The following is a 14460-nucleotide window of genomic DNA, read 5'->3' as shown; positions in this document are numbered from 1 at the left end:
TTCATTCGTCCAGCTCAAGAGACTGTTCCGATACCTGCCGAGAGTGTAAAGCATGACGACAGCACTAGCAGTGAACGACCAAGACGTGTGATTACAAGACCTAAAAGACTTATAGAGACAAGTTAATTAGTTTCAGCTTTCAGTTAAGGCCTTAAGCTATTTTCAATTAGAGGGGAGATGTTACATAATCAGCTTATGTAGTTCTATTTATTCTGTCACCTTTCAGGCATAGTCGTAATGCAGAGTGTTTGATAATTAGTATGCATTGTCCCGCAAGCCCAAATATATGCAGAGACGCTTCTGGAACTTTCTAAGATTTACATAAGTATAAAAACTTGTAAGTTTAGCTCGGCATTTTATTCATTATTAGTGTGTGTGTTCAAGCAATAAAACTTTTGCCAACCGAAATTAACATCTTCAAGCAGATTCTGTACATTGCCAAAAATACTTGAAGGATAATAAACACAATGGCTTCCACTTGACTTTAAAAATATGCTCCATATTTGTCCTTGGACATTATCTGTTCCTATCTTTTCGGAATGGATAATGTCCACAGAGTGGACACCGAATGAAGGCTACTTTTCATAAAACCTGCATTACCAAATAAAGGAATGATTGAGTGACTGAATCAGTATTTCTTCCTCGGACTCCGGAGGCTTATAAGCTTCATTCTCCTCCGATGTGCTTAGCAGCTATGCTCTCATTCTGACCATATATGGCGTACATGCCCTGCCTGATCCATTGTTAGTGGTTTTATTTGTGGTTAGTGTGATAGCAGTCAGCGCTGAAAATCTTGATGTTAGCTCCAGAGAATTTCCCCTCTTTTGCGCTGTTTCGTGTCCTCATACATGTAGCTCAATCTTTAGTCATCCTTGTGTAAAAATGGTTGAATTTCACCACCCTAGCTTTTTCTTCAGTATGGTATTAAAGTCAATAAGGTTGGTGGCATCTATTTTAGTTGCTGATGTAACAGAAAAGTCACATTTTTTTAACTTCACACCAATTAAGTGAAACTATCGTAAATTTGGGATCTCAAATTAATTCCAAATTAAACTTGTCAATTGATTTATACTGGCAATCAAGCTGTGGTAAGCCTTTGTATGACTCTGTTCCTTTAAAGGAAATATCTTGGGCTGTCATAATCAATGGGAGTTTAATAAAGAGGCATGGAAAAGTGCTTAAGGGGGTGCAAAAATGAAGCAGGAACTTGTAAATTTGACAGCATGATTGAACATATGAAAAAAATATGTAGCTCTCATATGTATGTCTTGACAGGTGATAAAGAAATTTTTAAAAATCTACACTAAGGTGAGTTAAAAACTCCATGCCAGTTGATTATCCAGAGGGAGGGGGGAGCATTAGCCTTCAAAGGAAAAATGTTCATCAGAATCCCTAAGTGCTGCCCAGTGTGGCATTCTGGAAGGGAATTTGTGCATTATGATATGTTCCTTCCAGTGACATTCCCTGCGAAAAAAACCGAAGTGTCTTTAATAACCTGTAAACACAACTTTTTAGATGACCAAAAGGGGACTATTGGCTGATTATGACCTTGCAAATCGATAGATTCTGCCGAATATATTGAATTAACAGCATTCAGAAATTTTTAAAATATCAAATTCCAAACTAAAATCAGGGAAAAACTAGTCACAATTAGGCCGCCGGCCAGGAACTAGGCTGAGTTTTTCATGTGGCACAACTATGTATAATATTTGCTGCAGATCGACCTAACATATAAGAAAATTAAGGCTTCTCTTTTCTCAAATAAAACAAAATAAAATAGAACCGAATTACTAATCAAACCATGAATATTAAACAAATTACAGATATTGCTATAAATGTAAACTGTAGTACGACAAAGGTGAAATAAGACAGAAAACTTACCTAATCTGGCTGTCTGAAACATGGCTGTTTTCCCACATAGCCAGTTTTTGCACTTTGAAGGGATTGATGAGACGAACCACGAGCACTGAAGAACTTAAATTCCACATACAAGAAGCCAAGCGTACCCTCTGTCGAACCTCCTATTCTTGTGTCAAAAGAGCTCTGCTTCGCTTTGCAGTGGCCCTCAAAAGGTCAATCAGCTAACAGTTTTGCCGTCGACAAATTAGCTTCAAAACAAAGTTCTCGATCAAATATTATCTACCTGATGAATCTTTTGGCCAACAAAAAGTACCAAATAAAGATTCTTCGATGTAATATAAACCACATACTAACGAACCCAAGCAAATGGAGCAGAATATCGGAGCGAAATTCCGCATTTTTATCAACCTCTTCTACTTCACCCATTGGGCGCCATTTTGAATTTCATCCAAGCGAAACGTGACGTCACACTGGCAGTGATGACTCAACCAATATTTTGCTTAGAGACTGTCAAAAATTTTAACAAATCATCTTCTTTGCTATGGAGTTCCATTCCCGCCAAAAATCAAAGTTGATCACAACATTCAATTTGACAGTCTAACAATTAACTTGGCAAACATCAACATCATAATTTCACTGTTCAACTTTGTACTTTGTATCACAATCATTGAAACTTTGAACATCAACTTTCAAAGTGACAGTTCAACGTTCAACTTTATCCATCAACATTCAATGATTCATGTTAACATGTCAACAATGATCTTGACACATGGGCTGTCAGCGAAAGATGAAGTTTGAATCTCCAAGTCGAATGTTGAGTCACCAAAGGCGCACCAATCCCGCCAAAATTCAACTTGAGAATTCGACTTTCAGGTTGATAATTCAACATGAAATGTTACGTGTTAATATCCGTGTTTAGCAATGAACATTGCTATTGCTGGTGACGTAAATGTGTTCACAATGACGTAATGCTCAATTTCGCAAAGTTGGTTTCAACCTCGTTCCCAGGGTCCTCTCTCTTCCTCCCTCGAGAAAGTACCCTGGTTGCGGCTGGTCACGTGTATGCCAACCGAAGCCGCACAGAGGGTGGGTCCTCAACTTAAATTTAGTTTACACTGCCTAGGGAGGTGAATGTTGCGCTGCTATACAGACGTTATTTATTTTGAAAGTGAAGCAAGTTGTTTGTCAGAGATCCTGCCTGACCAATGCTTCGTCGCTATGATCTGAACTTCTATGAGTATGAAATGCTAATTGAGAGAGAACTTTGCTTATTTTTCAGTGCTTTTTAAAAAACCGTCAACAACCTGCCTCGGATTAGTTTAATCAGTTTTTCACAGCAAAAGAATTAAGTAAACGTCATATTATCGATGGGATGCATTCAGCTAAATGAGAAGCTAGTTTCTTGGCCGAAAATTGGACTTACCGCTAAAACAGTTTTAAAACGAAAGCAGTTGGATTTTGCGAACGCGCGACCGATGTCGCCGTTGTCAAGTTCTTCATAAAATTTCTCATAGCAAGAGAACCGAATGACCGTCAAACTGTCGATTGGATGAATTCAATCAAATTCAAAGCTAGTCTCTCAGCTCAACACTGGACGTATCAAACTCTACACGAAGGCATCACTGTCTCTGTTGTGATTTTGCCGATCGAAAAATATAAGCTGCTATATCAAGTTATTAGTATTCAGCACTCAGTCGTTGTTGATGTCAAGTTTTTCCTAATTTGTTTTCGCCGCAAGAGGGTGGAATGACCGTCAAACTGTCGATGAGAGTAATTCAGTGAAATTCAAAACTACCTTTGTAGGCGAACATACGACGTATTTAACTCTAAACGAATGAGTAAATACCTACGTAGTGATTTTGCCGAATGAAAAATGAAATTAAATTCACCGCGCGGTTCATTTATTGTTGTGGTCGTCATTTTCAAGTTCTTTGTCAATTTATTTTCACCACTACAAATTCCAAAGACCGTCCAACTATCGATGGGATAATTCAGCCAAATGCAGGGCTAACCTTTAAGCCGAACTTTGATGCATTGAACTCCAATATCGAATGTGCCAATGCCTTCGCTGTGAGTTCGGCCGAGGTTACAAATTTCACTCCCTATTGGGCTCAGTAGGTGAGCTCAGTGGAGACAAACTTTAACTGTCCTGCCCCTCCCTCCAACCATTTTTCTGGAATCTGCAAAAATCTAGCAGGCACGTGACCAGCCGCAACCAGGGTACTTTCTCGAGGGAGGAAGAGAGAGGACCCTGGGAACGAGGTTAAAACCAACTTTGCGAAATTGAACATTACGTCATTGTGAACATATTCACGCCATCAGCAATAGCAATGTTCATCGCTAAACACGGATGTTGACAGGTACCATTTTATGTTGAATTATCAACTTGAAAGTCGAATTCTCAAGTTGAATTTTGGCGGGATTGGTGCGCCTTTGGTGACTCAACATTCGACTTGGAGATTCAAACTTCATCTTTCGCTGACAGCCCATGTGTCAAGATCATTGTTGACATGTTAACATGAATCATTGAATGTTGATGGATAAAGTTGAACGTTGAACTGTCACTTTGAAAGTTGATGTTCAAAGTTTCAATGATTGTGATACAAAGTACAAAGTTGAAGAGTGAAATATGATGTTGATGTTTGCCAAGTTAATTGTTAGACTGTCAAATTGAATGTTGTGATCAACTTTGATTTTTGGCGGGGATGGAACTCCATACTTTGCGAGGGCATAGCCCGCACTCATGAGTGTTGTGTAAGTCTGCCTTCGTGGAAACGGAACGGATAATTTTAATGCTTGACGTTACGTCAGAAAAATGCAGCACAAATTTGGCCGATGAATTCAATTTACTAAATATCGACTTACAACCTGTCTTTCTCAGTTCCTCATTTCCATGCCAACAATTTAAAAGGAAAAACTCTGTTTTAATGAGTGTCTTTTATTACTGCATTGATGAGAGGGACACGGCATATTTCCATTTCTTGCCAAATCTAGCTGACGGTGTTGCAAACACGCAACTGAATACAGAAGAAAACTGCAATGAATGCATATTAAACAAACTGCAGTTCTTCTAAAGGAAATTTCGTTTCAGAAAAATTGGATGGGGGTGTGTAGCCCGCCTCCCTAAGCCCTTACCTTATTTAGAGCCAAATTTGCAATTTTACCTACCCTAAATGTATTTATATGACGTGACCAAGTACCTTCTTCTACAAAAAACATGTCCAATTCAAGCCTAGAGTACAAAAACCATACCGAAATGGGCGAAATCAATATACTATTTTTGACCAAAACGGAAAAAAAACACACACACACACACACACACACACACACTTTTGGGGCCCCTCACACCTACACACTCCTTACAAGAGAGAACTTCCACCCTTCTGGGGTTTGTCTTCACCATGCTTGCGTTACATTCGATTTAGCAATTATTGATTCTCTGCAATTTTACTCGGTGTCATTAGAGACAATTTTCCAAATTAATTTACTGTCTGATAAAAAGTCCCCTGTGCACGTACGGGTGTAGATGTATGTTGATCGCACACAAAGACATAAAGACATAAAGAAATTTAGCCAAAGTTTTAGCTTCTCTCTTAGCACACGAGTATGTTTACCTTGAATAATCAAAACCTAATGGTGGAATAAATTTGCGGACTGGCGACGAATTTGGCCAAAAGAACACCGTACATCATATTGTAATGAAATTGATTTATAACATAACTAAAGCAAAGCGCGCGCTCTGATTGGTTAATTTAGCGTCTACTATTTGCCCATGGGTGTACGCCGCTGACGCGTGTGCTAATGTTTACAAAGCAAATCTTTTGACAGACATTGTTTCCAAAGTAATGGCCGACGTTCTTCTTCCAGAAATGCGAAACTGTCTTCACAGTTGTCTGAAGATGAAACTTTATCGAGTTACTGGTGTGCAGTCGGTTGTCATGAATGAATTTTTGCGCGCTTGTTTTCTCTTGTCATGTAAGACTACACGAACATTTTTTTGTGATGTAGCTCAATAAAAGGACTTCTGTTGTTCCAATGTCTCAATGTTATGTTATAAAACAAATGGTAAACGCCATAGCGTGCACTATTGAGTTATGGATGCACGCGGGAGGTTGCTAAGCACGAGAGAAGCGTAAGAGTCGCACGAGCTATGATGCGCGTGCTAAGACGTATAACGGTTGTAATTAAATGTATACTCGCAAGAGTTCTAAGACTAAGAGACGGTTATATGGCGAGTACGGGATGCGCAATGTACTCGTAATACAGGGTATATAAGGGACTCACGTTATGTAGTGGCCTGTGTGTGTTAGTAGACTTGCCGTGTACAAGTAAGCTGAACGTTAAGAGTCGAGTAATTAAATCGTTGGCTGTTGGACTCTTTGAGTGGAAGTTGTTGTCGTCGCTCGCGAGCGTTACAATATCTTTAGAGTTGTCTCGTGTCAGGACGATGTAGCGCGTCCGATAGATAGCTAAACCCTTACATCAAATTAAAGCTTACATGTAGAGCGCTGGCTATCAAATTATACTACGATTTTTGAGATAAAAAAAAAATGGAATTTTCCACGACTTGTAAATGTGAATGTCCAAGTTACCTTTAAACCGAACGCGCTAGATCACTTAGCTAGACGCGAGACGGTAGCTTTAAAAAGCGCAGGGAATGAAAACTTTTGCCATAAATTGAGCGGAGGCACAGATTTCGAAGCTGTGAATTTTTGCGCGGATTCTCGGGTCATGGATCTTTCGCCAGCTTTAGTCGGTATGTTAGTGTTTTTTCATCCAATTTATTTCATTTTCGAACGTACAACGCTCTTTTGCATAAACCAGCAATTGAAGGAAACTTTGTGAAAAGCCCCTAACTATGCGATTAGTACAAAACTATAACCTATATCAGACTAAGAAAACTCAAAACCCATGTAGGCTTATATGAAGTGTTGCCCCGACCCTCAAACTGCATACTGTTGCAGTGAAACTTGACAAGCAGGACAAGCAGTGTAATTTTCAAGTAATGTGGTTCCGGATTTGAACGAAAATATTGGCGGATCGACGAATATGGCGAACAAAAGGGCACATTGCAACTTTATGTCCCCTCACTCACAAAATATGGTTACTTCGATGGACTTTCTACATTCACTTTGCTTTCACCTTCAAAATTCGTTCTGATGTAAAGCCTCTTCAAAATTAAGCCCTAACCAAAACGTCTTGATCAAAAATAAGCGGCCCGAAGCATAGTAGAGCTTATAAGTTGAACCCAATGTATACTTAAGTGTGAAGTGTAGTTTATTTCCAAGTGCTTATTAGTTAAAATAAAATATGGTAGAAGGAGACACAGACACGTGATCAAGTCAGTTGGTTTATTCCTGCTAGTTGATAACTTTCAATAGAAAAAAAAAAACAGTACATCACAGGTTGGGTTTATAGCAAACATCAATTGCTACCCAGTTTTTCTTGAAACTCCAAGACTACAGACATATCTATAGGAATACAGAAATGAAAATTAGTCACAACAACTGCTCTAACAAACGTCTTTGCAGGAAACGGATGATATGAAAAGGTGTTGCAGCGTTTTAACAACTGAACAAGCACATGAACAAAGCGCTTAACAAAATTAGCATTCGTTAAATGCCTTCCCCCCCCCCCTCCCCCTTCCCGCAAAAAAAGTAGTAAGTAATAATTAGAGACACTTATCAAATCTTCCCACAGTTGCATAAAGTCGTCAGGGAATTATTGAGGTTTATCTTTGGAAATCGCTTTATCAAGTAGGTGTATATCCATGTAAACGGTTTACAGGGATTGGATTTGTTTGTAGAGGCTAATTTGAATGGGAATTAACATAACAAGTTTGTTCTATTGAAAAGAACAGTATTCGGAAGCTCTCAAAAAGAAATAAACAGACCCTGCTGGCATTTTGTAGATGTACTATCGTTTCATTTTTGTTACTATTGTTTTCTTTAGCTGAGACAACTATAAATGAGTATAATTCGTGTCGTCTAGAGTGGGCGGAAAGAATACAATATTCGAAGAATGCGTTGATTGATACTTAGTCTATTCATCTGTTTGTGTCACCCCACCTTGTTAAACGTACCTTATCCGTTTGTTTGTTTGTTTTTCTTTATTGTTTTGTTTTGTTTGTCTGTTTCCTCCTGTTTTGTTTTGTTTTGTTTTGTTTGTTTCTTTTTTATTACCATGCAGGAAGGTCCGTTATTCGATAAACTGCATTAACATGATCTTTGCCGACCCCTTGATAACAACTTGTGGATCGCCCATCTTTTGCATACGTTTCGCCTACGTTAGGCCCACTCCAACACTCGCCGTAATACTGCAGCGCGAAATACTCCATTCTATAAAAACAAACACAATCAAAGAAAATGTAAGGTTTCTTTGTATATTAACTACAATACCTTACAACGAAAGGCCACAATTAAAAAAGTCGCCAAAACCAAAGGAGAAGCAAACCCTTGCCTGCGAATGCTGAGGGATATGAAAACACAAATGTCGAAAACATTGACTGGAAATAAACCAACAAAGACACAAGAACGTGAGTGTAATAATTCCGAAATGTTGTTGAGAAACTGGAAATACTTCGACGAACGGTGTAATTTTGGCTTGAACCACACGTAGGAAAGGTGGTTGCCATGGCAATATCAAATAACCCGGAAAGACAACTGAAAATTTCGGCGGGGAATAAATGAATGGCTACTGAATGTTTGAGCATCACAGAGTGTGAATAAATTTTTCAAAATCCTGAGAAAATCCCTGAGGCGAGGTGGCATCAACCTCCCCCTCTTGAAATATAGCTAAATTGATTTGAAACATCGAGAAAAATGTAGATAGATAGATCTAGAAATAGAAAAAATTACTCGATTCTGATTGTCTGAGAGCAGTGCAGTTTAAGTGTAACACCAGTGCAAAAAGTGTAACACCAGTGCAAATTACACATCATAATTCTGGATTATGATTGGCTGAAAGACAATTGGAAATTTTCTAAGCTAATGATATCACGTAAAATGATGACGAAAATTTAGTAAGGAAACTTTGAAAAAAGTTTTCTCGAATGAAAGAAAGATCTTCCAGCACTTCCTCCACGCAAATTTTTTCATGTTTATGTTATTAATAAGTAATCATACGGTTTTTCTCGTTCAATTTGGAATTAATTTGCACTTGTGAGTTTTTCAAAAAGCTGAAATTGCAAAACTCACAAATATCAAAAGCCTATAACTATCATAGGAATGCAATATCGCCAAAATTTAGAGGAAAATAAAAAAACAACAACCTAGTTAACCTGGAAAAACAACAAATTTATTTAATACTATCTTTAAACAAAACGAGAATTCTCTGTTTTAGTAAATTAAATAATTTGAAATTAGAGCCTGCTCTTTGCGGCCATGAAGGGTTAATTCGATGGACTTGAAGATCACAAACCTTTACAGAACTGGCCAAATCTCTCGCACGTGTGCGTGAAGAAATATTCATGCTGCAAAATAAGAAGGACACGAGTCGTTAGATAAGAGAGAGAAAAAAAGACATCTTGAGAGTGGTTGGGGTCTCTGGCGAGGCCCATACATCACAGTATGAGATCTGAATATGTCAACTATAAATTATGGTGAATAAGAACGTGAACGATTGGGTACCAAGAGAAGAGATACCCAGTAAGTAATCTGCATTTTCTTTGAAAATATGATAATTAATCTCGTTGGTTCCATCTTCAACACGTAATCAAATTACTATCCAGAAGAAAAATGGAAAAGGTTGGTCAGTAACACTCCTTCCCATGCATTCCTCAACGCGTAAAGAATCACCAGCGACTCGGGAGCCAATCCTAGCTCGTTGTTCGAACTCCCTCTCAATTTTCCTGATTACCAAGTAAACCATCACATTAATTTTGGTTTATCAATCCTTCTTTCCACTTTTTTTATTTGATATCGTCCTCGATTTACGATTAAACTTTATATTTAAGGAAGACATACCGCTTCTTCGTTGTTGCCCTTTCTTTCTTTAACCTTTTCAAACGTGCATCCCTCATGGTAGCATTCGTGCTGAAGTGTGGTGACCAATTCATGATCTGGATTAAGAAAGCTATTGGCATCTTCTAAGGTCAGCCTAAGATCATTCACATCTTCTAATGCTAGCCTCACATCATTCGCGTCTCCTACAAAAACAGCACCGTAAGAGTTCAGCCATGGGATTTGCATTGAAGATAACGCATACAGCCAAAATTGAATGAAGTCCAAGCCAAGAGGGAATGTTGTTGTAAATTTTTGATCTCTTTTGATCTCAATTTTACGTACTGAGTTCGTTTTTTGCTAGTTAGCTCTCTTTTTTTCATTGTACTCCGTAGCAAAATCAAAATCATTTTTCCTTTTACTGATTTTTTCGGTGAGGAGGAGATGGTGCGCCCTGTGTTAGCCCTTTTAATCATTCATGATTGATATGTGAACTAGCATAGGCATAGAGTCACAAAGTCACTACCCCCTCCATAAAAAAGTATAGTTTGACACTCCTAGTTTCTGAATTCCTGTGTCTTTACGAGGGCTTAGTTTGAAAACAACCAAAAAGAGGTGGCATAAATGATAATATTTATAGCAACGATAAAGTGGAAATTTAAAATTGAACTCATTTACAGAACCAAAGCACAAAATACAACCTTGGGGTCTCATTCCAGTCAATACCGTATATACTGAGTGTTACCTCAAGTAATTTTTGCTGGCATTTTTATGCATTTAAAATTCATTAGCAAATGTGTTTCTTAAAGTCTTTTCCAATAATACTTTCCTGGACTGTTGGTTTGGAAAATAACTTTAGCAATTTCGTTGGACGAAGATTGCCTATTTCTCTTCGCTGGAGGGCAAAGTTCGACTTGTGACAAGACTGTTTGGGGAAATGTCGACGTAAAACGGAGGACTAATTTACCAAAAAGGACAAAAATTAGCGTTGATAACTGATAGCATGAACTAATTTTCCCCCTGAACAGCCCATAACAGCTATTGAAACAATAGAATTCAAAATGGCCGGCGTATCACCGAAAAGGTCCATTAGAAGCAGACGCTATATATAATACTTTGCATAATCTACTTAATTACTGGAAAGAAGAAAACGAAAAACTCGCTTGTTTGTACAGTACGGTTCCAATAGCGGTCAAACTGAAGAGCTAGCTGTTGACCGTTCCCGCTAGCTCTGTACTGAGAAAATTTGAAGACTGATTCAGAATGACAACTGGAACAAGTCCAAACAGGGTTAAATGTTTAGTAAGGAAAGACAATCAGAATTCCAAAGTGAAGCAGTTTAAAATCCTTGTTATCCTTTTATTGTTACACCCCAGTGACTACAATGCAAACAGCCAATATCCTAACCTTCCACGTTGAACAAGTTTTCAAGGTGCCCCTAATACCAAAAGCGTTGATAAAAGGCATCGTAATAAGTATACTCGATTTCAAGAGGGTTTGACGAAAGACGGGATTTTATTTTGAAAACACAATAGCTTCCCAATCTGTCAAGTGGACCTATCAACTCTGCTGCTTATCAAGCGTGGGCCAATAAGATTAGAGTATAATAAACTTCGAGGCTTTGCGAAACGACCGGATCGAAGTCCCAGAATGGCGGGCCTTCTAATCAGTTGGAATTGGCCGGTTGCTTTTGTTTTGTTCTTAGTGCTTACAAAAGGTTCGCGAAGAATAATCCCTGCCTGGAGAGTCCGTTTGTTTACAGGTTCAAGCTCTTTCTCGCAAGCGTAGACAAAAGGAAGGAGCTTTTCCCGCTTTGACCGGTGGTTACTAGGGACGTGGGATCTGGGAATGAGGTCAGGCTGTGAAAAAATATTAGGAATGGACATAAACATGTTCTAAACTGACCTTTGGCAGGAGAACGAGAGGTTTCAGGTTCGCTGAGCATCACAGCAATCAAGATACAAATAATGGACTTCATTGTAGAAAATTCTAGAGATGAAACCATCAAAATCTTTTCTGTCAGAAAAAAAAGAAGAAACTGACTGTAAAATTACTTTCTTTGAATGAGCCTTAATGTTGTTTCGGTAAAAATTTTAATCATCAAAATAAAACCTAAACAATTTCAGTTCAGTGTCAATAATCTCTTCTAACGCGAGTCAACTGCGATGAATTTTCAATTATTTTGCGTTTGAGATAGTGCGAACTCACGGGAGACCAAAGGTAACTCAAGCATGGAATCTGGATGTTAATGATCTTTTGAAAACGTCAGGCCAAAGGTAGAGTAAGTGTGGAATTAGAATGGAGTCTTTCTGTCCATAAATTATGTTGAAATTACGAAATAGAGCTCACAAAACTGTATCTGGTGTTGGTTTTAGTCAATATATCCTAACGTTATCAGTAGAAGGCTTCAGGATTTAATACAGGTTTGGTCTTGTTTCGCACACGAGTATTCTCGTAATTGTTTACATATGAATACGACTGAGCAGTTGGAACAAACCTTTGTTAGAAAACAATTATTCTTGTCTGCAGTGAAGGGAGCGTTCGAAGTCTTCTCACTCTTTCACAGTAGAACAAACGTTCAACGTGGTTTTAATATAGAAAGCTTCGCTAAAAGTCATCTGTTCGGTTTACACAAGTGTTCGAATCTTTCCCTCGATGACAAAATTCAAGTGCAATATGGCGCTTTTGACGAAACGCGGTGAGCTTTTATTTTGAAAACACAATGGCCTCCTATTAATCTTTTAAGTAGACCAGTCAACACGTCTACTTATTGTTTCGTAACTTTTTTACAAGTAGATATGTTTTTCTAGACATTTCCCGCTTAAATGTAGACATTTCCCGCGCATTTTATTCATGAGCCATATTTGACTATTTCTGGACTAATGCGGCGGACGAAAATGGACTTCTACTACCATCTCCATATGTACGCTATTTGAGTGTTTCACTGCATGCGTGAAGCTGAGTTTTTTGGGCCCTGTAGGGCTTCTTTCCGACGACTATTGACTTTGAGCAATACAATTGCACAATAGCTTACCACGTAATTTATTTATCACCAAAGAACGAAGTACATATTTATTTGAATATTTAAGCATAATTTAGAACTTGTTTTCTTCTAAATTGTTAGTAACGCAACTTCAAAATTCCAACTCCTTCCTTAAATTGACTTGAACCGAGTAGAACTAAATGGAATCAAATGTTAATAAAGCTTGTCAATAAATCGTGTCAACTCATTTTTAAGATTTTAATAACGCCCTCCAACACGAAATATATACGATAGCAATTTTATCGTCCGTTCTCGGACTTGTAATACAGATCTAGAAATTCTGAAAATTTTAAAAGTATCAAAGTGTTATTATGAGGCAATTGTGCCAGCGCGATGTACTTTTCAAGTTGTTGTTGTACAAGTAAGCAAAATCCTACTGTACGAAACGTTTTTACAATTTACTAGAAAGAAAACATAACAGGATTGTTTAATTCTTCTAAATCTCATTTAACAAACACCATAGCTTATGATACGAGTATTAGCTTTTTTATGTTATATCGGATCGTTCAAGCTTTTCCGATCTCGAGTCTTGTGCTTATGGATCCTTGCCATGCATAAATTATTCTACTAAATACATTATAATACCAAACTTCAGTTCAATTCTTACAACTGATATAATCTTTACGTCGATCCCGTTAACAGAAAATTGGTAAAAACTGGTTGAAAATGTTAGGTATGATAAAAAATAAAAAACTTCAGTTCAATTCTTACAACTGATATAATCTTTACGTCGATCCCGTTAACAGAAAATTGGTAAAAACTGATTGAAAATGTTAGGTATGATAAAAAATAAAAATGAATGAGTAGTGTAAAGTAGTGAGTTAGGAGTTTGATTTGGTAATCAAGCGTGACTAAATTTTTGGCGCGCGCTTTTTCAACTTGGCGGGGTGGGTAAGCCAATTCAAAATTCTATGTTTTATCATATTTAAACAAGGATCTAGGGTCATCTTAGCTCTAGGACTGACCTCATCACCTTCTTGTAAACAGGGCCTTATGTACAAAGCTAAGTAGCGGCTCGATCAGTTTTTATCAGTTTCAAGTGCTGTGTGCAGACTATGATGACCGAAGACACCGTTGCAAAATTGAAAACCACTCAAGTTAGTTTGAATGGGCTCCAGATAGCATGGTTTGTGGTAAGAATGAGTAAGCCCCACTGAAGCCCTCAATAATGATAGTGGTAACGAGATAGATGCTTCAAAAATATCCTAACACTTAAAAAAAATACTATAAGTGATGAGATGAAAACAAGGCAAAACTTACCCACTGTCGACTTGACAGCTCAGACGCTTAACTGACTGTTCAAAGCTCTTTCAATCAATTTTATAGCTCCATATAAACCTGACGGCGGACGTGACAGCGTCGAAATCAACATAACAAAGGAAGTTTGACAATGTGACTAGCCATGAATTCTTTTCTTCAGACAGAAGTCAGCCCGACAAAAGCTTAGAGGCACTCATTACTCTTGGGATTCACAAAGTGAAAAAGGTTTTCTAGCGAACTCAGAGTTGAAGTGAACGTTTCTACTCGACTTCGGTTTGGTAATACACGAGCAAGAAGCTCAAAACTGAATGGTCGTTAAAAAATAGTTATTAACAGTTATGAAAAAAAAAGAGGTTT

General features: G+C 37.9%; 1 protein-coding gene across 3 annotated transcripts in view; it reads right to left on the bottom strand.

Annotated features, from left to right (window-relative positions):
- Positions 1-14460, bottom strand: part of LOC149097159 (uncharacterized) — a 38407-nt gene extending 23947 nt beyond the window's left edge. The window contains exons 1-6 of one of the 3 annotated variants that reach the window (XR_016204248.1): positions 14104-14460; positions 11706-11816; positions 9825-10006; positions 9280-9331; positions 8043-8198; positions 7198-7331 (exon numbers count right to left, since the gene is read on the bottom strand). Coding sequence is in view for 2 of the 3 variants with exons in the window: in XM_089279877.1 (XP_089136003.1) it covers positions 9280-9331; positions 9825-10006; positions 11706-11805 (334 nt within the window). In the remaining variant the exon portion in view is untranslated. Of the gene's footprint in view, positions 1-7197; positions 7332-8042; positions 8199-9279; positions 9332-9824; positions 10007-11705; positions 12108-14103 lie in introns of those variants that run through there. The other 2 variants (XM_089279877.1, XM_089279878.1) reach the window with 2 other exon arrangements.

Source organism: Orbicella faveolata, unplaced genomic scaffold (genome assembly GCF_042242905.1).
Source record: "Orbicella faveolata isolate gen_17 unplaced genomic scaffold, um_ofav_v1 contig_47, whole genome shotgun sequence".
Classification (NCBI taxonomy): domain Eukaryota; kingdom Metazoa; phylum Cnidaria; class Anthozoa; order Scleractinia; family Merulinidae; genus Orbicella; species Orbicella faveolata.
The sequence above is the reverse complement of the archived record's forward strand: the minus strand, read 5'-3'. Positions and strand labels throughout refer to the sequence as shown.